General features: G+C 49.1%; 1 protein-coding gene across 5 annotated transcripts in view; it reads right to left on the bottom strand.

Annotated features, from left to right (window-relative positions):
• Nucleotides 1–20,306, bottom strand: part of NRG2 (neuregulin 2) — a 156,371-nt gene that overhangs the window by 18,257 nt on the left and 117,808 nt on the right. For 4 of the 5 annotated variants that reach the window (XM_038149934.1, XM_038149936.1, XM_038149937.1 and 1 more), the window contains 2 exons: nucleotides 12,683–12,803; nucleotides 3,126–3,184 (listed from right to left, as the gene is read on the bottom strand). In XM_038149934.1, coding sequence (XP_038005862.1) covers nucleotides 3,126–3,184; nucleotides 12,683–12,803 — 180 coding nt within the window. Of the gene's footprint in view, nucleotides 1–3,125; nucleotides 3,185–3,435; nucleotides 3,513–12,682; nucleotides 12,804–20,306 lie in introns of all 5 variants that reach the window. The other variant, XM_038149935.1, reaches the window with a different exon arrangement.

Raw genomic sequence — 20,306 nt, 5'->3', positions numbered from 1 at the left:
ATGTCCCTCTATAAGGTTTTCTAAACAAAATTATCTCCTAACCTTGATCTGTCAGCCTTATGTGAGGACAGGCTTGGGACAGACTGGGGGTTCTCTGAGCTACCCCATTAATACAATTCCTAGTGAGTTTCTGTGCACCAATCTGGTAAAAAATAGCAACAGTGTGAGCCTGACATGGGAAAAAAAACAACAAAAAAACCCCATCTTTAACATTTTCTCTTCATTTTCAAGCAATAGTGTATATATTCAGAAGGGCTGGCAGTAGGCACCTGCTCATATGGTTGGAACAGCAACATAAAGAAACATCACATGTGAGAAAACCTACAAAATACACCTAATTTTCATCTTAATGAGGTCTAGCAGGTGTTTTGGGCAATCAGAGAAAAATAAACCTCCAGAGTTACCTGTGTTACCTGTCTTTGTCAAAGAGACAAAGACAGCCTGAACTCCTGAGGAACATGGAGAGTTTTTCCTGAGCAGAATGTGAATAAGGGTTTAAACCAGAGAGGTAGGAAGCTGCTCCCAAAAGGAGGACCCACAACATCTGGCAGGATGCTGGGATGCTTCACCACCTCCATCTGTGGCCCAAATTCAGCAAAGTATCTGCCATATCTTTTCAGAACAGCACCTTCAATTCAGCTCACTCTGCAGAGACTCCCACTCAGCCCTGGGATATACCTAATAAAAGTCATTGTCACATTTAATATTCACATTAAAGAATCAGAAGGATCCAATCTAGGCCTGAAAACCTGAAATACCCTAAATACATTTAAAACAACACCAATATAGGTGTCCTTATTTAAGTATCTGTCAAATGCTGGCAGTGTTCTCAAAACATGAATCAGGACAGAGCTATTTTATTTCCAGTGGAAATGCCTGAACCTCATTTAATCTGATTCAGCTTTTGACCTGTCAGAACCCATATGGGAAGAAGCATTGAGTGAATTATGGAAAATCAGCAACTTCTGCTGTGCCCTAATTATTGATCAAAGTAGAAGGTAAGCACCTGCAGGGTCCACACTTGAGTGAAATGCTTTTCCTACTCAGAAAAACAGAAAGTTCAGTGCAAGCTTTTCTTCAGTGCTGCTGCTATCTATATTACCCAACTGTGACCTGAAAGTGAAAACAGCTATAAACATGTATGAATCATCTTCTTATATGAATTTTATCCAAGTTCAGACAGGTAGCCTGGATTGTTGAGCTGTTTTTATCTCACTATGATGTGGTTAAAGCAAACTTGAGGTAAGGAAAAGTACATGTGTCAGTTTTAAAGCTGACATTGTTCCTCTAACACGTGAATAAAACTAAAACAAATCCCAGTCCCATAAAAAGCTGGATTCTGCAAGCTGGGGAAGAAAACCACATGCTGTTTACTCCTGCCATTAATGCTCTCAAAAGGCATTTTCCTGACATAAAACTCATTTTCACCCCTGTTTTGGTTTTGCAGCATGGCAGCAATAATGTTTAAGCCCATTGGACACCACCTCATGAAACATGCTACAAATCAGCTCCACGGGGTGAGCATCCCACTGCTGGCTGCAGCCAGGCCCTGACAGGCTCCCAAGAGGGAAGGAAACCCTTAAGCATCAGGTGAAAGATCAAAATAGAACATTTTGGGCTGTCATTTTAAAAAGAGTTTGCTTGGATGTTGGAGTCGGGAGGATAAATCAATGGAGGTTTCAGCTTTGGAAGCCAATTTGAACAAAAGGCAATGTAAAAACATTGAGCTGTCCCAAGGGCCCCACAAAGTCCATTTGCATCTTGTCTGTATGCTCCATGCAAGGGAGTCTAATTCCAGCACTTGCCAGCTATTAGCACGTGCTAATGAGGCTCCTGCAATTCCAGCCCAGGATGAGGACAGCAGGATTCCTCACAGAGCAGTGGGAGAGGCTTCTGGCAATCAAGGAGCCGTCCTGAAGAGGCATTTCTCCTCTGGTTACCACTAATTAAAGCCTCCTTCTTGGCTCTTTTTAAAAAGCCTCTCTTTAAACCCACCATTTGTGGTGGGTCCAGTCAGCCAGAGAGGAGGCAGGATGGGTTTCAGGGACACTCACAGAAGGGTCACAGGGAGGGTCACAGGTTTCCTGCACTGTAACTGCATCTCCTTCCAGGGCAGTCCTTACCCAGCCCAGGATCCCACTGATGCTGGGACACTGACTGAATAGGGACCCAGGAAAATCATCCACCTTGACCACCATGAGCTGGTTATGTCTATAAGAGAGACCTGTAGGAACTGGAACTAGAAACAGGGAAGCACTAAGTGCAAAGGCTTTAGGGTATTTACACCCACTGAAAGCAATAAAGGATCAGTCACTGTACTTAGGCTCAATCCCATATGCAAGGCTGGTAGGAGAGACAGGAGCACCTCTGTGCCCAGGAGGGACATAGTCTGATGCCCACTTGGCAGGTTTATCCCGTATCCTGCATGGCAGTGAGGCTGGGAAGCCCAGAGGCAGTGGCACCAGCAGCGTGACCTCTGTGCCACAGACTGTAAAGTGATTTCATTACAGGAACACCCTGGCTGTGATTTCCTCCTTTGGTTCAAGGAGACTCTCGCCCTCCTTGCAGGAGTGGTGGGAAGATGCCCAAATCCTGCCCTGCACAGCACAGGGAAAATACCCAAAACCTGCCCTGCACAGCACAGGGGAAATGCCCAAATCCTGCCCTGCACAGCACAGGGGAAATGACCAAAACCTGCCCTGCACAGCACAGGGAAAATACCCAAATCCTGCCCTGCACAGCACAGGGGAAATGACCAAATCCTGCCCTGCACAGCACAATCCATGTCGGGACAGCAATGCTGGCAGGCCCAGCTCCACACACAGCACAGGCTCATCTCACACAGCACACCCACCACATGAACTCAGGCCTCTTCTGTATTTTTGCCTGAAAAGAGCAAGCAGCATTCAGTTCAATCAGAAATGAAAGCAGAGCCCATTCTAACAAATGGGGAGGTAATGAGCCCCAGTTCTCCTCTTGGACACGGTCACAGCTCCTCTTAGGACCAAGCAGAGCTGGGAGTGCACAAGACAGGAAGAGGGCTCTTGGAGAACAGAAGAACCTGCTTTAAGGACATGACACAGAGCTACAACAACAAGGAGAGAGAGAAGTAGAAAGAGACATACTGGAGAAGCTGACCATTGCGAAATGCTGACACCGGTCTCCTGTGAATTCGATCGGACACCTACCGGAAGAGAGAAAACCAGAAAGAGAGAAACAAGATAGCAAAATGACACCCAAACAGGCTGAACTGAGGCCCCTTCTGATCCCTTCCATGGCTCCTATCTGTCTGCTTTCAGCCTGCACCCTTACCTGCAGCCCTAAGCCCTACCCAAAGCTGACACCAAGAGCCATCCCTGACTAGAGCACTCTACATCCACCGCTGTGCCCGGGAGGTTTTAAGTAGTGTGGTGCATTTTTTGTCTTCAAACATACTTTGCTTAGGATCTGGCATGTACAATCGCAAAGGCAGTTTCTCCAAACATCTCTGTCCGAAGAATCCATTTGGACATCTGGAGGGGAAAAGGGGAGAAATCACAGAACATGTCTGGCACAGTTCTTGAGGCTAAGGTCAGAAATAAAAAGTGCATTGTGATGAATGGAAAAAATAAAGGTTTTACATGCGTATTTACTCTTTGCTTTAACCAGGCACCTGCAACATCAGGGTTCCAGCTCTGGTTTAGGCCCGGGTCTTCAAGCAGGCAGCCAAACCCCTCCTGCTCTGTCCTGCACTGCCTGCCTCCTTCCTTCTCACCTGCTACAAGTACCAGCTGGCAGGAAAACTGAGATGGGCTGGATGCTACTTTCAGAGACTCCGTGGAGCTGCTCTGTAGACTGGCAAGAGGCACCAAAAGCAGTGAACAGCTGCTCAGGAAACAGCGAGCATTGGGTGTGGAAAGCATCTCCCCGTGGTGGCCCCAGAAGTACCCACGGGGTGTTCTCGGCGTGGTTAGAGAGAAAGCACGTGCAGAGTCTCTGTGTTAACAGAGAGGAAGGGACAGAGAAGAAAGCTGAGCTGAAGGGGTCTCACATGCTGTGAGAGGTTCTCTCAGGCTCTGTCCTGGCCTGAGTCACCTGATGGGCTGAGGTGTGCCAGCTCACGGGCACCAGCTGCACATTCACGGGATGCTCAGGTGGCAGGGAAGGTGCCCTGCAGTCAAGGGCCACCAGGCACTGGCACCAGCCCATGAGTAACTCCCCAGAGCACTCCCCAGCTGAGCCAAGTTTGGGGAGCAGAGGCCCATGGGCAGGGGTGCAGCAGGAGCTGCAGAACCCCCCAGGGTGATCAGCAGCTGCACCCTCTGCATTGTCACTCACTGCATCTGCAGGTGAGCCTGGGAAGCGATGGGAGCCCAGCCTGGTGTGGTCAAACACTTCTCCCCCAGGCACTTGTCTCCCTCCCTCACTTCACATCTTTTCTTCTGGATATTCCTTGGATAGTCCTGCACAGTATCCCTAATTTTCTTGAAGTCCCAGCTCTCACCTTCCTGTCCCACAACTCTCCCCCTGTCAACAGACCTCTCTTTCCTCTGAGCTTAAGAGGACTTTATCTTTAGAGCATTTTAACATCTGTTTTTCAACTTTTTGTGAGTGGAGCTGCAGGCTCTGCACCTGGCACATGTCAGACCTTCCTCACTCTCAGATGCCATCCACAAAATCTCACTGTCCCACAGTGGTCCGCAAGTGGTCAACAAGGAAGGGACTGAAAGACACCTCATAGAAACCAGATGAATCAGAGTCCAAATCTGATGTTAGTGGCTCAGCTCCTGGCCAGGCCACTTCAAAGGACAGCAGGAGGTTGGAGCAGCCACAGCAGTGTCAGGCAACTGCTCCCAACCTGTGCATCTGGTGGGGGATGGTCCAGGTCCAGGTCCAGGTCCAGGTCCAGGCTCCATGTTGAAACCCTTGATTTTTAGTAGTTGTACTTCATCATGGACATTCACTGACCTGGCTTTGGCACTTGGTTTTTTGCTGGATTTCATTGCAGTTTGGGTAGGCCTGAGCTGTGCAAACAAAACCTGCTGCACCCTCACTGCCATGACCAAATGTGGGTCAGCATCTGGATTTTCAGGACCTGTGCTCACACCTCTAAGTGGGAGTGCGCTGGGCTGTTTGTGCACCCCAACCTGCTCACGGAGAACTTTAGGGCATGGCTCTGCATGAGGCTGCACTGAGCTCTCCTGTCATACCCTTCAGTTTCTCAGTATCCATGTCACTTCTGAAACTGAAAATTGAACTCCCTAATCAGGCAAATATCTTTGAAAAATTGGCACTGTTTTCTCATTCTTGGACATTCATCTTGGAGCACAGGAAAGGGACAGGTACCGGCCATACCAAGCCAGCTCCCAAGGAAAGCTCAGCCCCAGGGGTGACCATCAGACATGGGGCTTGTTGACCTTCCCTGCAATGAAGCAGAGGAAGCTGGTGCTGGGAAGGGAAGAAAATGCCCCATTGTCCATCAAAAAGCACAAACCTGAGGCACTGGGTGGCACAGACTCACAAAAACAGCCCCAGGACTGGAGAAACCCTTCAGAGATGGCACTGGACTTTGAGCAAGGAATCCAAAAGAGAGGGTGTCTTCCCAATCCTTTTTGAAGTTTATTCATCACCTCTGACAGAGTCAGGAACTTATTCACAGTCTTCAAGGGAATACAGTTTAGCTTGCAACGTGCTTCCCATCTGTCTGGGATCTGAGATTTCCTGGATGTTGTGAGCACACCAAGGGGCCTCAAGGGTGCTGCTGAAGGAAGTAATTGTCCCACCCACCCCAAAAAGGGGTGTTTTGTCAGAAAGGACCTGAAATTACCTCAGGTGCACACCTGCAAGAGTTCAGCCAAGGCTGGAACTCCAGTGTGACTGAGGCTGCATGAAAGACTGAAAATTATGGGAAAACTGGTGGAAATAAAAGCCCAGAGAAAGGAATTGGTAAGAAGTGAAAAAGCAAAACAAAAAGGTGTCAAAGAGGCTTTGATGCCATGACAGCTACCATATAGCCCATCTTCAGATCTCTGCAGTCAGCCAAGCGTGGGTGGGGAGAAGAGCTCTCAAGACAGAAGGCAGTAGACAATTGCCTTCTCTGTGTCTAGGACAGCTAGGATTTTCATCTTTAGTTACTCAGTGATTCAGCACTGGGAGAAGTGACAGGAAAAATGCCCCCCTGAACAAGAGCACCTTCTGTCACCTCTCAAGCTTGTGTACAAGCTGTCAAGACACAATGTGCCATCCCTGCATACCTGGGCTCAGGCTCCTCATAAGCAAGGCTGCAGGCAGAAGCAGTGACCAGAAGACCTTTGACAGCATTCAGTGCTTTTGGTTCCTTTTTTTCTTTTTCATCTGTCTCTAACTTCTAGGCTGCTGAAGATGATTTATTATTTATGACTGGGGCCCCAGATGTGACTTCAAGGAAAGAAATTTCCAGTGTGTTTGGCACATGGTTCTCCCAGTCTGGGCAGGAAGAGCAGTAGAGATCATCCCTTCTGCATTAAAATCTACTGCCTGTGGTGGGGGCAGCTCTTCTGCAGTGAGGGATACACCTGAAAGTTAAGCTCACTGCAGCTGAGAGCTGTGAGCTGGTATTGATCATGGCACCCTCCTTCCTGCACGTTTGACTCAAGAGGTTCTGGCTGGCTGGCCCAGCAAACCATTCCCTCCTTCTTTGGAAAACTCCTGCAGAGACTTCACAGGTGGGGGACTTCCCTCCAGTATCACCTTTGGAGTTCATGGTGCACTCACAGAAGCACAGTGGGTCTCTCCCCAGAGGCCAAGGGAAGTGGACAAGGGTGTGTCTGCAGGAATGGTCCTGGGGAAGGACAAGGCTGCACCAACCTCTTGCAGACAGCACCTTGTCCCCTCTCTAGCCTGAGTGGAGACTCCCAAAACTGCACTTGCTTAACTCCATCTCTCCGTGTCTAATTGCTATCCCTCAAAATTACTTGCAAATGCCATTGATAAAAGTGTTCAGGGATTTTTCTGTCCAGATTCTGTTTTCTGTTATTGCTGGAAAATATCCCATTCTTTTTATTTTGACCTTAAGACCTTTTATTTTTTTTTTAAACCCCATTTTGAAAACATCTGCAAAATACTGCTCTTGGGTTCAGGATGAATTGCAGTGAGATATTTACATGGTAAAAATGCAGTAAGATGATCAGTCAAATAAAGCATCTCAAAAAGTACAAACCAAAATAGTTTGGATGACTCATTTTTATGATGTTTGCTGGGCACTTAATGCTGAAAATTGAGGAACTTCGACATTTTGCCTGGTATCAGGGCAGGGCAATAATTATTTTTAATTATTATTTGCTACTTTTGTCTTCCCGCTGGAAGCAAAACTTTTTCTGTCCAGCTGTTGCTCTAAATCTTGCAAGGGTAGGCACAATTTCCTTTGCACCCCCAGATCTTAATTAAAATATGCCAAATTCAGTAGCTCTCATAAAGCAATCCATGCTACAGAAAAATGTGAATGAGCAGGTGCTTCAAAATGACACGATAAAGACAAGCTGTAGCAGAAGGACACAATGCACTGAAGTAAGCAAATGGAAAAAAAGATGTTTCAAGCACGATGCTTTTTTGTGGGAAGGGCTGAAAAAGAAGACAGTTCTGTCATTGTCCCCTGACCGGTCCCAGATGATCAGGCTCTGGAGAGCCACAAAAGGCTGGACTCCACCAAATCACTGATGGGAAGAAGAGAAAGCAACCAAAATAAACACAAAGGCCTTCTCCAGAGCAGCTAATCAAGGCATGTTTGCTGCAGAGTGGAGTCCAAAGCTCAGGGACATCCACTGCTGGGCTCAGTGACGACAGCGGCCGCGGCATCTGCGTTGCTGCCCTCACTGAGCCTTTGCTGCTGCAGGATCAGCTTCCACACTCTATGGGCCTCAAGGGTCTGATGCAGTCACAGTGCATTGAGCTGGAGGCACAGATGGGCCACTTGAACCTGAAAAGGTACCTGATCTCGTCACCCAAGATAAACAGCATGCAAAACCCAGGGAACGAGTCCTGGCTGGTTCGGGGGATTTGGAACAGGATGTGGAGATTTTCACCCCTAGCTCTTCATTTCCAAGGACATTGCAACACCTCCCCACAGGGCTGCTCGTACATCCGTGGCACAGTGACGTCCTTGTGGCTGTGCAATGAGCAGCTGGTGCTGACCAAATGCCACTGGGAAGGGTGGAACAGCTCCAGATGCCACAGGGCAGCTGAGCAAACAGTGCTGCCAGGAGGACCACGGCCATGCGGCATCCCTGTGATAGTCACACCTTTGGATGGTGCTCTGGGAAAGCACAGGGGAGCTGGCAGTGTGGCCAAAACTTCAGAACGATCTTTCTCTTTCCTGGGAAAATCTGCAGGAAACAATATGCTTGGAGAAGGTGAACATGTGATTTTGAAATTTGGAGACTTGTATTCATCAATTAATTTTAAAACTATCTGATCTTTTCTCCTTTTGCTTTGTTTTGTTTTTTATTCTCTCCTTCACTTTCACTTTTTGCCTGAGGTGGTCCAGGCCTCTGACCTGCCTTCCCCACATGAGCAGAGCTGTCACCCCAAACCCAGACTGTTTCTCTGTCAGCATTTGCAGATCATCCAGCCTGATTCTTGCAAACACAACTGGTCCAACATGATGTGGGAGTGTTGCTCCGTAATACTCTTTAAGTCTTCTGATCCCACACAAGATCCTGGCCCAGAGCAGATCACTTTGATGCCACTGACCACACAAAAGAGATGTGAAGAGTATTTCAGTGGGCAGAGAAGGCTCTGCAGTGATGAGACCTGACTTGCTTGCTTTGTTTGGCTGGGAAGACCCCAACTGTACCTAATGTGTGCCAAGACCTAACTGGGGAAAAGAGCCTTTCTGCTCTTTGGATAGCACAGCCCTGTGGGGCACCCAGCAATAAAAGATTAGAGCAGCCTCCAAGTTCTCTAAGTTGTGCCAAGGACTCTCCAGGATGGAGGCAGATCCAAGAGCAGAGGCTGCCAGTCATCCCAACACTCTGTTTGACTGGGCACAACAAACCAGGCACCACTGTTGTGTGCCCCAGCCCAGCTCAAGACCTGGAGACTTGCTTGTGTGCATCCCCTCTGTGCTCTGCTCAGACCTGTCACTGCCCTGGAGTCCAGCTCCTGAGGCCTCTCTGAGCCAAATGATCTGGAGAAGCATTGAGAAATTCTTTCTGTCAAGAGCCTGGGGCTTTTTAATTTACAAGGGCTAGCTGCTGAGTCAGTTCTGTCTGCGTGTGGCTCTGTCATTTCCCACGTTTATGCAGAAAATTTGCAGAATATTTGAGGCAGGTCCCACTTCTCCCATTTAACTTCCAGGTGGTCTGTTTGCAGAGTCAGGATAGCAGCACAGATCGCTTTATGTTCAGGTTTCCTTTGACACCAGCATGTGTAGAATTTACTTCAAATTAAGGATAAAATTATGGAAGAACACAATCCAGAAAGACACAATTTCTGGAACAATCCAAGTCCATTCTGGGCTCTTCCTCAGTGAAGAAAATGTTTTATCCAAGGTCTGTCTGAAGTTCATTAGAAAGGGAGGGAGGAAGTGGGATTACAAGCAAACACTTTGTTCCTCAGGATTTAAAAGACCAGGAGGAACACGTTTCTGGGAAGCCTGTTATAAAATAATAATAAAAAGCCAGCTGCCAATTTAGGCAATATTTGTTGCAAATCGAGCATGAACCACATCAGGAGAAGAAATTATTTGAGAACTCATCTGCTGGTTTTGGTCCAGACTGCCAGGGGGAACATCTACAGGAAGGATTTCCTGTGCCTCTGGGCATCTGCAAGAATGAAACCCACTCCAAGAAGCTGATTGGAGGATGGCGGCAGGCAGGGAACAAGAGCACTCCAAAATTCTGGTAGCTGGTATTGGAAAGGCTCGTGACATCACATGGGTGCTGGCAGGGATAGAATCCCCTGAGCATTCAGTGAGGGAGGGCTGGAAGCTGGCACAGGGGCCAGATGATGCCCCCAAGGCCCTGCTGGCTCAGATTGGAAGAGTGACCTGGAAACAGCACATGGACACGTGCTGTTCCTGGCTGGAGCTGCCCATGTGGCTCTTGCTGATCTCCAAAGCATTTGAAGATGTTCTGAGCAGAACCTACTGATCTCTTCCATGCTCCTGGCCCAGAGGCACAGTCAGTCTGGAGGGCCGAGGCTGTTGTTGCAGAGATCAGAAATGAAGGTGGAAGCCTGTATCTTTGCCTCCTCTCCTTTCTCCTGCATCTTTCACAAAGCACAGCAGCAGATCTCCTACCTTGGTGCAATGAGGAAGTCATGGAATGTCTTAGCTCTTTGTTTGCAGGCAAAGGTGAGGTCTGTTTATTCATCAGCATCTTCCTCAAAAATCACCCTTGTCATTGGGAGAGCCATTCTATGGGAAACACTTTTCAGTTCAAATGCTTCTGCATTCCTCAATAGCTATTATCCTGTAGAATCCAGAAACTCTAAAATTACACCGCTTCAAAAGCCAGGTTTTCTTATCTTCAGTCTGAGATGTAATGATAAAAACACCCAAGGAGAATGAGCATCCAGAGGTCTCCTCAAGCAGTGAGACCAGAAGTGACTGTGCTGTGTGGAAGGCACTCAGGTCCCCTATGTTGCTGTGAACATGGAGCCACCTTTTCTGGCAGAGGAGCAGTGACAGTGCAGACCTTCCCAGCACCTCTTTCTGGGTAACACTTTCCTGCCCTTCCACACATGCCTGTTCAGTTCCCATCTGGTTTTAGCAATTGGTACCTTGGAACTCATCAGAAAAAGATATCATTTTACCATCTGCAAAGTGAGGAATTCAGGCTTTCGAATGATATGAAATAATTAGGTCTGTTTGGTGTGGCACATAAAATCTTAATGGAATCCATCACTGCGTGTTCCCTCTGTTCAGTATCTGTCAGAGCAGCCTGGCTGGAAGGTAGGCTTGAATTGCTTTGGTTAAAACAGTCTAGCTGCTGAAGACATTTGACAAGTACCACAGTATTCTTCATTGGGAAAAAGAGATTCTTATGCATGGTAGGGGTTCAGGTAACTCTTGCTCTAATTAGAAATTGATCCCCTTTAATCTTGATCTGCATTTGGGTTCTTCCCAAAAGAAATAGCCTTGAAATATGTGCCTCTGCCATGACCACATTGCTTACAGATATTGATTCATACACTCCTCCACACTTCAAGGGTTCAGCCCTTCCCAGAATGGAAAGACTGGAATTTCTGGGGCTTCCTGGGCTACAGCTACCCCAGAATGGTGGCTGTGACTTTAACCATCATATGGGGCTTCCCCCATGTTTCCTGTGGGGAACACTGACAGGAGGAGCCCACGGTGCCACCAAGAAGCCAACGGCAGTGACAACTACTCTAAAGCACAGGGCTGGCGTGGACAAGGGCAGCTCCCACTCCACACACACGTGGGAAACGTGGGAGCCACAGCTGCTGGTTTCTGACCTGCCCAGCTCTTTCTGTGTCTAAGGGGCGAGTCTGGGAGAACTGGGAGATGCTCCTTCCACCACAGCTGCACTGGAAAGCCAGAGCACGAGAGCCCAGCAGGATACATTTCCACAGGGCTTTTCTGCTGCTCCCTGCAAAATCAGAGGACTACTGGGACAAGGGAGGAGCTGTCCTCAGTGTGATCCAGCCCTTCCAGGCTTTCCACGCGGGGTGGAGGTTGTGTTCAGTGCATCCTCCAAGGCCTGAGGAGCTGAGGTACATGATGCATCATATCCTGCAGTGCTGCTGGGCTGACATCCACAGACGGAAATACCTTTGGCTGTGTCTCCACTGAGAGGTCTCTGGGCTCCAAAGGGAGAAAACTGTCAGCTCTGGGCTTCTCCAAGCTGGGCAGTGATGCCTGGGTCACCAGGGGAGCTCAGAAGAGGATTCCATCTGCTCAGTGAGTGCACACCCGGGGCACCACGCGCTGCTCACTGCGCAGGAGCCCAGGGGCAGGGACAGGTGAGCTCTGGGTACCTGCACCTCCAGCACTGGCAATCACACTGCACAGCTTGTCCACAGCCACTACTAGGCTTGGGGGGTGAGGTGTGAGATGCCATTGGGCTTTCTGGTCTGAACCAGGGGTGAAAAAGTCTCACATCCCATTCCAAATCCCTCAGGCTGTGCAGCCCCACTTCAAACTCTTCAAAGCTCATTTTAAGGATAACTTAGTACACATTTCTAGTTTTTCTCGCAGGTTAGAAGGGGGAAACAAACATCCCACAAAGCTGCACAGAGAGGGGAACAGCTGGGGGTTAACCCTGGGCCCATGAGATGCAGGAGAGGGCAGGACAGGTCTCAGTGAGGGACCCCTCCAGTCATGGGGAGGGAGGAGGCTGTGCCCCTGAAAGTCACCCTGATTGGAGGACAGGACGTGTCAGCTCAGGGAGAGCAAAAGGGACCCAAATTTCCTTGAAGCTGCAGAGGAGAAAGGGGAGAAAGGGAAAAGAAACAGGCAGGACAAACATATTCTTAGAGGGAGAAAAGCCAGGAAAAGTGAGCAGTGACACGCACACAAAAAAGGAAAATACAAATCCTTGCCCCCCCACCCCTGCCCCTCTAGTGCCCCTTTTTGAACCTGCACAGCTCAAACTGCAATTGCCAGGAGAATTTCAAGCTTCCCCCCAGTCTGGCAGTTGCACAAAGGTCTCCTCTCCCTCAGCCAAGAAATTTCCATATTGACACAAGAACTCCACTCACTTACTTGCACGACAGCTGATTAATGCCCTCGATGTAGTAGCACACCCCTCCATTGACACAATAGGACTTGGCTGTCTCGTTGCATTTTCTGGCATGCCCGGACCAGGAGGAGAGAGTTGTGGTTACTGCAGGGGAAAACAAAAACACACACAAAAAGGATATATTGTTATTTCCTTTGTTTGGCAATTCTGCTTCCTTAGATGATTTTCTACGAGTTCATTTGCCAAAGTAAAAACCCCAGAGCTACAAACCTTAGCCTGTGCCTTCAGACCCACCTTCAGGTCCCACGGCTGCAACTTGACCCTTCCTTTCCCAGCAAAAGGGGCCAAGTGAGTGAGGAGTTGAAAACCCATCTTCCTCTAAGCAGCCAGCATGTAGTACAAGATCATTTTTTTGGCAAGCTGTATGGAAGTGCCCCTTTCCCAGTGTCCTTGGCCCCCCCTCATGCTCGGAATGCCGTGCCAGCAGGCAAGCAGGAGGTCAGGAAGAAGAGGAGCTGCAGAGTCACAGAGTCCCAGTGACAAGCTGCTGAGGCCTGAGCACCTCAGGACACTGGAGCCAGACCCAGAGGTGCTGCAGGGGACTTTGCATTGCTCCACACCTCTGTCAGTTGAGTTTTCAGAGCCAGGAGCAGGTCTGGCACAAGCAAGAACAGCTCCATCTGTCCCTCCCTGCCCCTTCCTGAGCCTTCCTCTGTCCTGCCACAACTGGGCTGCCCCAACAGCCCCAGCAAAGTGCAGCAGGAGAAGGCAGCCAGCCCCAGCTCGTGCTGAGCGAGGCAGCCAGCATGGCCCCAGTTCCCTGGGATGCAGGTGCTTTTCCAAATGTAAACTTCTTTCTAGAGAAAACCTTTGCAGTCCCATAAGTGACAAGAAAACCTGAAGGCAGTCTGCAGAATTTCACTGTCATTCCTGTCTCTGAGAGACGCTGATAAACTTACAGCCCAAAGCAGAGTCTCCAACAGTAAAACAAGGGCTTCCAGGAAGGAAAAACTCAGTTGTTAGAGCACTGATACGGGTTACAGAAGGCGAGCAGCTGTGGGGAATGCAGACCCATCTACACATAAGTCTAAGAAGTGCTGGGCATCTAAAAGCCTGGATTTTTTACAACTGAATACTTAACCTCATTAAAAATAGTCCCCTTTCCTGGAGTACCCACCTTGCTCAGACCCTACCACAGTTACACCTCCAGCAGTGTGGCTACTGCTTACTTTGCAGCACCTTTCATGCTATAGTCAAAGCTTCTGAGGAGATAGTCTCTTCCATCCTGTGGATAGTCTCTTCCACAGCCTTGTGGAGAGGTTACTGACACCATCACAGAGACTGCACTCCTCACTGACACAGGAATCGAGGAAGAACTTGAACCAGAGCCAGGCAGGAGCCAGGCAGAGCCCCAGGAGGAGCAGCAGGGCAAGCCATGGCCTGTTCCAGAGGGAGGCAGGGCTGCTCCCCACTGCTTGGGCAGCCCCTGTGCCCATCCCACCTCTGCAGGGGCTCCGAGGCTGCCTTGGGCTGCAGCCCACACGCCAGAGCCAAGGGCTGCATTCCCAGCTCCTCCCTGGGAACATCTGGGCTCTCCCAGGCAAAGGAGGGCTCCCAGCACCTTGTGAAGCCTCTCACACGTGGGTGATGCTTGGCACTCGTTCTGTCCCTGACACGTTTGGGACTCTCTGCAGGGTCCGTGGGGTCTGTGCCTCTCCAGAGGAGATTCCCTCTGGGCTGTGCCCAGCTGGAGCACCCACACTGTCACCTGAGCACGGCTCAGGGCAGGGCCCAGCTCCCTGCCCAGTCTGCCTGAACCCATGTGCTGCCCCATCCATTGTCTGCCATTCCCATAAGGAGGTGGGTGCCTCCCACTGGCTGGCAGGCCGGGGCTGTGCACGGAGCAGAGCTATTTCCATGCTTTGCCTTGAATAACCATTGCCTCTGGCTCTGTCTTTTCACAGTTATCCAGGGCACAGCAAGTTGTCCCAAAGTGCTCTGCAAATGAGACATGGAAAACACTCCAGCAGAGACCCAAAACGCTCACAGCCCTGGGACAGCAGCTGCTCCCTGAGGGCACGTCCTGCTAGCCAGCTGGGAGCCAAATGTGGACAGCAGGGTGCACCCACTGGAGTGTTGGAGCAGAGGATGGTTTGACCAAGTCTCCAGTGAAACTCTCAAAAATCTGAATCCCACACTTCTGCAGGAAATTCAGCACTCCCTTCCAGTTAAGATTAATGGTAACTAAAAGGCAAAGCCATTATGAGTCTGTGTAATTTATCTGAGGAATGCAGACTCATTATACAGACAAGACGTTATAATTTATACCTTTACAAGATAGTAGCACATTTCTACTCAGGAGAGGAGAGCTGTGGGTCTCTGATAAGTGTGGGTCTCTGCAAGTGTACCATTGGATCAGGGAGCACTGAAACTTCATCAACCAAAGAGCTGGTGCAAATTGAAAGGCACATGGATGAAGAACAAGCGCAGGCTGCAGGGAGCTGTCACCCCTGCAACCATCAAACACGCCACTTGGTAGCAAGCAAAACGATCCATCTGGCACAGTCTCACATCATAAATCTTACAGAGAACGAATTTGGAGCAAGCCTTGCCACAGCAAGAGAGGGAGAACTGAAAACAGAGCCCAGAAACCTCCCCGTAGGAAACACCCCAGGTAAGAAGATACCCAACCCACCAAGAAAGGTGGATGGGAAGATGCAGTGCTGTGTGATGCGATACAGGGAGGAGGATTACAGTGCTCATCAGCCAGAGATTGCACGGGATCCTCATCCCAGAGAAACAGTTTTGTCCCTTTGACACAGGTAAAAAAGATCCCGATGTGATTGAGGCTTGGGCATGTTGGGCACTTCTAGGGGACGGCTGTCAGTAGAGCTGTGCCTGTCAAGAAAATACATGGCTGATCACCTCTACTAGAAGCATCTTTCTAATGTCATTATCCTTTCAACCCTGTTTCCTGCAAGTACCTTGCCTTTTATCACAAAGGAGCACAAAGTGTTTTAAAACTGAGCCATGGAATCATCTTACTCCAGTCCATTTGGCAGCACAGAGATGTGGCAAAGGCCACAGAGAGAGGCAGTTCCCTGTTGAGAAGAGAGCATTAGGAAATGAGGCCATTTCAGACTATAAGACTGGTCAAGCCAAAGCCCTGTCTTGGCCTCAACAGTGGGAAAGCTTGAAAAAGAAGATCAGTGACAATTTTCCTGAGCCCATGCAGGATGGGCAGCTCAGCGACAACCCAAGGCAGCCACAGTGTTGTCACATTTAGTGGCCTTTGCTGGATACTTCCACCAACATGTTTAGTTGCTGTTTGAATAAATCTAATCTTGTAGCACCCACAGTATTTGTGACAAGAGCTCCAGTGCTATGAACACAGCATGTAAAGCCACATCTCCACTTTGATTCTTTTAACCTGCCCTTTTCTGGCTCTTGTATTAGGAAAAACTACTCTTTATCCCAACTCGTTTCCCCTGTGCTACCTGTGGCATTACAGGCATAGCCAGCATCTCCCTCCCTAGCTCGGAAGCACGGAAGCAATGATCTTTTTTTTTTTTTTTTTTTTGGGTCACCCCTGGTTCTGTTTTTCTCTTTGGAAATAGTGAGACCATGATATGGTATCCCATACATGATATTTATGGGATATTTATTCCAGTCATAGGAATTCCTAATTTTTTTTTTTGAGGTTTGATGTACTGAATACAGATCTGTCTCTCATAATCCTGAAATCTGACTGCTGTGTGGAAACGCTCATTCTAGAGCCTTCCAAGGTGCCTGATCACCCTGGGATGCTGATGCAGCTGGGACTTCACAGTCATGAGAGCAACCATTCAGGCAGCAAGGATGGAGAGACATGCCAAGCTCCATGGGAGGACAAGGGGAAGCAAAATGTCTCACTTAGAAAATGTTAACTGTGCCTGGGTTGAAGCGTGGCCCTCTGACACCACGTGGCTGCAGATCACACACAAGCACCTCAAAGCATCATGCCAAGGGAGATTTCCATGGGTTTCCACCACACTGGTGGGATCATTCCCAGATTCACAAGTTACTTTGTGTTTAGCTCTATTCCCCATCAGCCTGGGCCACTGCAAATACTTCAACAACTGCAAGCCTGGTCCAGAGTCACCTGGGATGTTGGACCTTGGTGACGTGAGCCTCACAGACAGTTTATTTACAGCTCTGTACCAAACACTGTGCCTGGTGATCCACAGGCACAATTACTTCCCACAGCTATTTCACATTAACTGCTGTACAACACCAGGCAGATTTTACACCCCATTGGCTGGTGTGGCAGAGTAAGTCCTTCATTCAGCCTCCAACACGACTCCATCTATCCCAAATGACTCAGAAAGTTGTGAAATTGCTGAGATGAGCAGAGAACTGAATAAGCAAGGGAGCAGTTTTGGGTGGTAGCAGGGTGGAACAGGACTCATGAAGGCAGTGGGATGTGATGAGGGGGTTGTGCAGTAACACCGGTCACGCACCAAGAACCTCCCCAGGTACTTCAACAAATTACAAGCTGAAAACCACGAGTGTGCATGAGGCAAGCAAGTGGTGACATTTCCTTTTGACCAGTGGGAATAAGCAAGGTGCACCTGAGATACACAGTGGCAAACTGGCCAGAAAGCTCCTTCAGGGTGAGAGAAGGGCTGGAGCAGCTCACCCATCAGCAGGTCAGACCTCCAGCTGGTCTTCAGTCCCAGGACTGAGAACAAAGCAGGAGGGAGGGAGAAGGTGAGGACAAAAAAGAGAGGGGAATAATGAGGTGAAGAAAAGAGGGGAGTAAGGAGGTGAGGACAGGGAAGAGAGGGCTAGCCAGCTCTTGATGATGTGTTTGTGAATGATCTGCAGCCACGTTTTATTGCTGCTGCCCCAGCCAGTGAGGACAGAGCAGCATAAACACATGGGAGATTCAGAGCACTGGAGTCATTCAGAGAGTCTATTTTCCACCACATGCCTCAGCTATTCTGGACTATCATCAATGACAGGGCAGCAGAGAAGAGAGCCAGGGGCAGTGACTGTGCCAGGTGGACTTCCCTTCGCACAGCCTATCTACGCAGAAAGGCCATTAATGATTGTGCAGGGGTTCTTACACAATTCCTGCCATGCACGTCATTTAACCTTTGCAGGCAGCTCACCAGCCTGTTCTCAGAAGTCTGGTGAAATACTCCCCCTGCAAAGAGTTAATTAATGCAGGTTGGACTATAAATTACAGTTAATTTTTCACGAACTACAGCTACTGTCGAGGAGAGCAGGGAGACAGTGATGGTTTCACCGCTCCTTTTCTTCTTTATAAATAACTTTGGCTGGTGGGTTCATAGAGTACAGACACTTTATTCTCTCAATATTTAGACATTCAGTTAGACAGATGAACTCAGCTGGTTGGGGAGTGTATACAGATTGCCTGCTCTGTATATGCCTCATGTACTTACTGATAAAACACAGAATGGCTGAGGTTACTCTCAACACAGTTCATCCAACTGCTTCTTAGAAGAACATGGATGAGAAGGTGTCTGGCGAAGATATTCCTCAGTTGTAGTGCTGTAATCCTGGCGTGAGCCACACTAAATCCATGATTTACGCTGATTAATACGTGGAGGGGCTGGTGATCCTCACCATTCCTTCTGTGGCAGATTTCTTTATGTTTGATATGACACCTCCTCCTGCAATAAACCTGAGCAGAGCCCGGGTGCTCCTCGCTGTTATCTGCACATAAAATCAGAAAGGGCTGTGCACACTGGGGTTTGCCTGACAGCAGACTGGGGACTCTGGAGCTCATAAAAATTCTGCTCTTATGTGTTTATTCATTTGGAAATGACCAAATATTTACCCCAGCATTTTATTGAAATAGATCCTGCTGGAATCATGTTTCCAGTTCGCGGGGGGATCATTAGGATCAATAGCTGCACACTAGGAGTTCATCCCAAGATACAAATACCAGACTGCAAGGCACTCATCTTGGAGCGTCAGATGCTGCTGATCAAACAGCACAGGTTGCATTTCCCACCTCTCTCATCTGCACTGTTCACAGGTTTCACTAAGAAACAAGTTTAAAGGTTTCTGAGCACTCAGGGGATGCCTGTTTCCATGGGACAGGCAGTTACTGCAGGGGCAAAGTCCTGTGTTATCGTCAAGCTTCTAGCTGCTCCTCTGGAATGATCTCTGCAGCTTTATGAGGCAGCCCCTCCTATGCTCTTCTCTACCACAGGGGTCTGAAAATGCACATGACAGCAGTGCAGCATTTCATTTTCCCAAATCCCCAGCATCAATTGTAATAGCAGCAACATGATATTTCAATGAGGGGATTTGTTCAGCAACCTAAAAATCCTTTCACAGAGCCAATGCCAGCGTGAAAGCTTTGCAGGCAGGGCAGCTGAAGCCCAAGAAGTGAAGCAACACACCAGGATCCCAGGATGGAGCCAGAAGAGCAGATCCCCTGGTCCAGAGCCCAGTTCTGAAGGCTGGGCTCAGCCTCAGCGCTCCCAGGGGACATCAGCTCCCACCCCACACTGCATCCTGCCCCTCTTTGCCTTTAGAGTCACTGGCTGTCCTTACACCACATCTCGAGTGGCAGCTGCGTGACTACTTAAAAAATACACAGTGTGCAAAATGAGCAGCGAGCAGGATCTGGCAGCTGCCAGGCACCACACAGCTCTCTGCAGCCTGGCAGTGAGATCTCCACATCCACCTCAAGGCTCCGTGCCTGCGTGCGTGCAGGTTCCGCTCAATTACAGCCCCACCTCCAGCAACAGGGCTGAAATTATCTGAGCAAAGACCACACCAGGACGTATTTTTAGTCTAATATTGAAAACTGCTCTGTTCACATGGCCAGACTTGTGTCTGCTCTGCCCATGCTTGGGCTGGCTGGACACCCTTCACCTCCAAGCCCAGATCACCGTGCTCACATCTGCAGCACTGGTAGCTCCAGGAGAGCTCAGTGGCCTCAGGCTGGAGGGGCCAGGGACTGCCCAGCTGGGACTTCACAGTCATGAGACCAACCATTCAGACAGCAAGGATGGAGAGACATGCCAAGCTCCATGGGAGGACAAGGGGAAGCAAAATGTCTCACTTAGAAAATGTTAACTGTGCCTGGGTTGAAGCGTGGCCCTCTGACACCACGTGGCTGCAGATCACACACAAGCACCTCAAAGCATCATGCCAAGGGAGATTTCCATGGGTTTCCACCACACTGGTGGGATCATTCCCAGATTCACAAGTTACTTTGTGTTTAGCTCTATTCCCCATCAGCCTGGGCCGCTGCAAATACTTTAACAGCTGCAAGCCTGGTCCAGAGTCACCTGGGATGTTGGACCTTGGTGACAGTTTATTTACAGCCATGCAGGTACAGAGCAGCTCACCCATCAGCAGGTCAGACTTCCAGCTGGTCTTCAGTCCCAGGACTGAGAACAAAGCAGGAGGAAGGGAGGAGGTGAGGGCAAAGAAGAGAAGGGAATAAGGAGGTGAAGAAAAGAGGAGAGTAAGACCAGCCAACTCACAGGCAGGTCTGCCATGGTCACCCAGTAAAGGCCAGGCCAGACTGGATTTGAGAGCAAGTTTGGGGGGTTGGTTGAACCATATCCACGTGGCACATGTTCCTGTGGGGTGTGGAACTCATAAAGCACAGCACAGCCA

This window comes from Motacilla alba, chromosome 13 (assembly GCF_015832195.1).
Source record: "Motacilla alba alba isolate MOTALB_02 chromosome 13, Motacilla_alba_V1.0_pri, whole genome shotgun sequence".
NCBI classification, from domain to species: domain Eukaryota; kingdom Metazoa; phylum Chordata; class Aves; order Passeriformes; family Motacillidae; genus Motacilla; species Motacilla alba.
The sequence above is the reverse complement of the archived record's forward strand: the minus strand, read 5'-3'. Positions and strand labels throughout refer to the sequence as shown.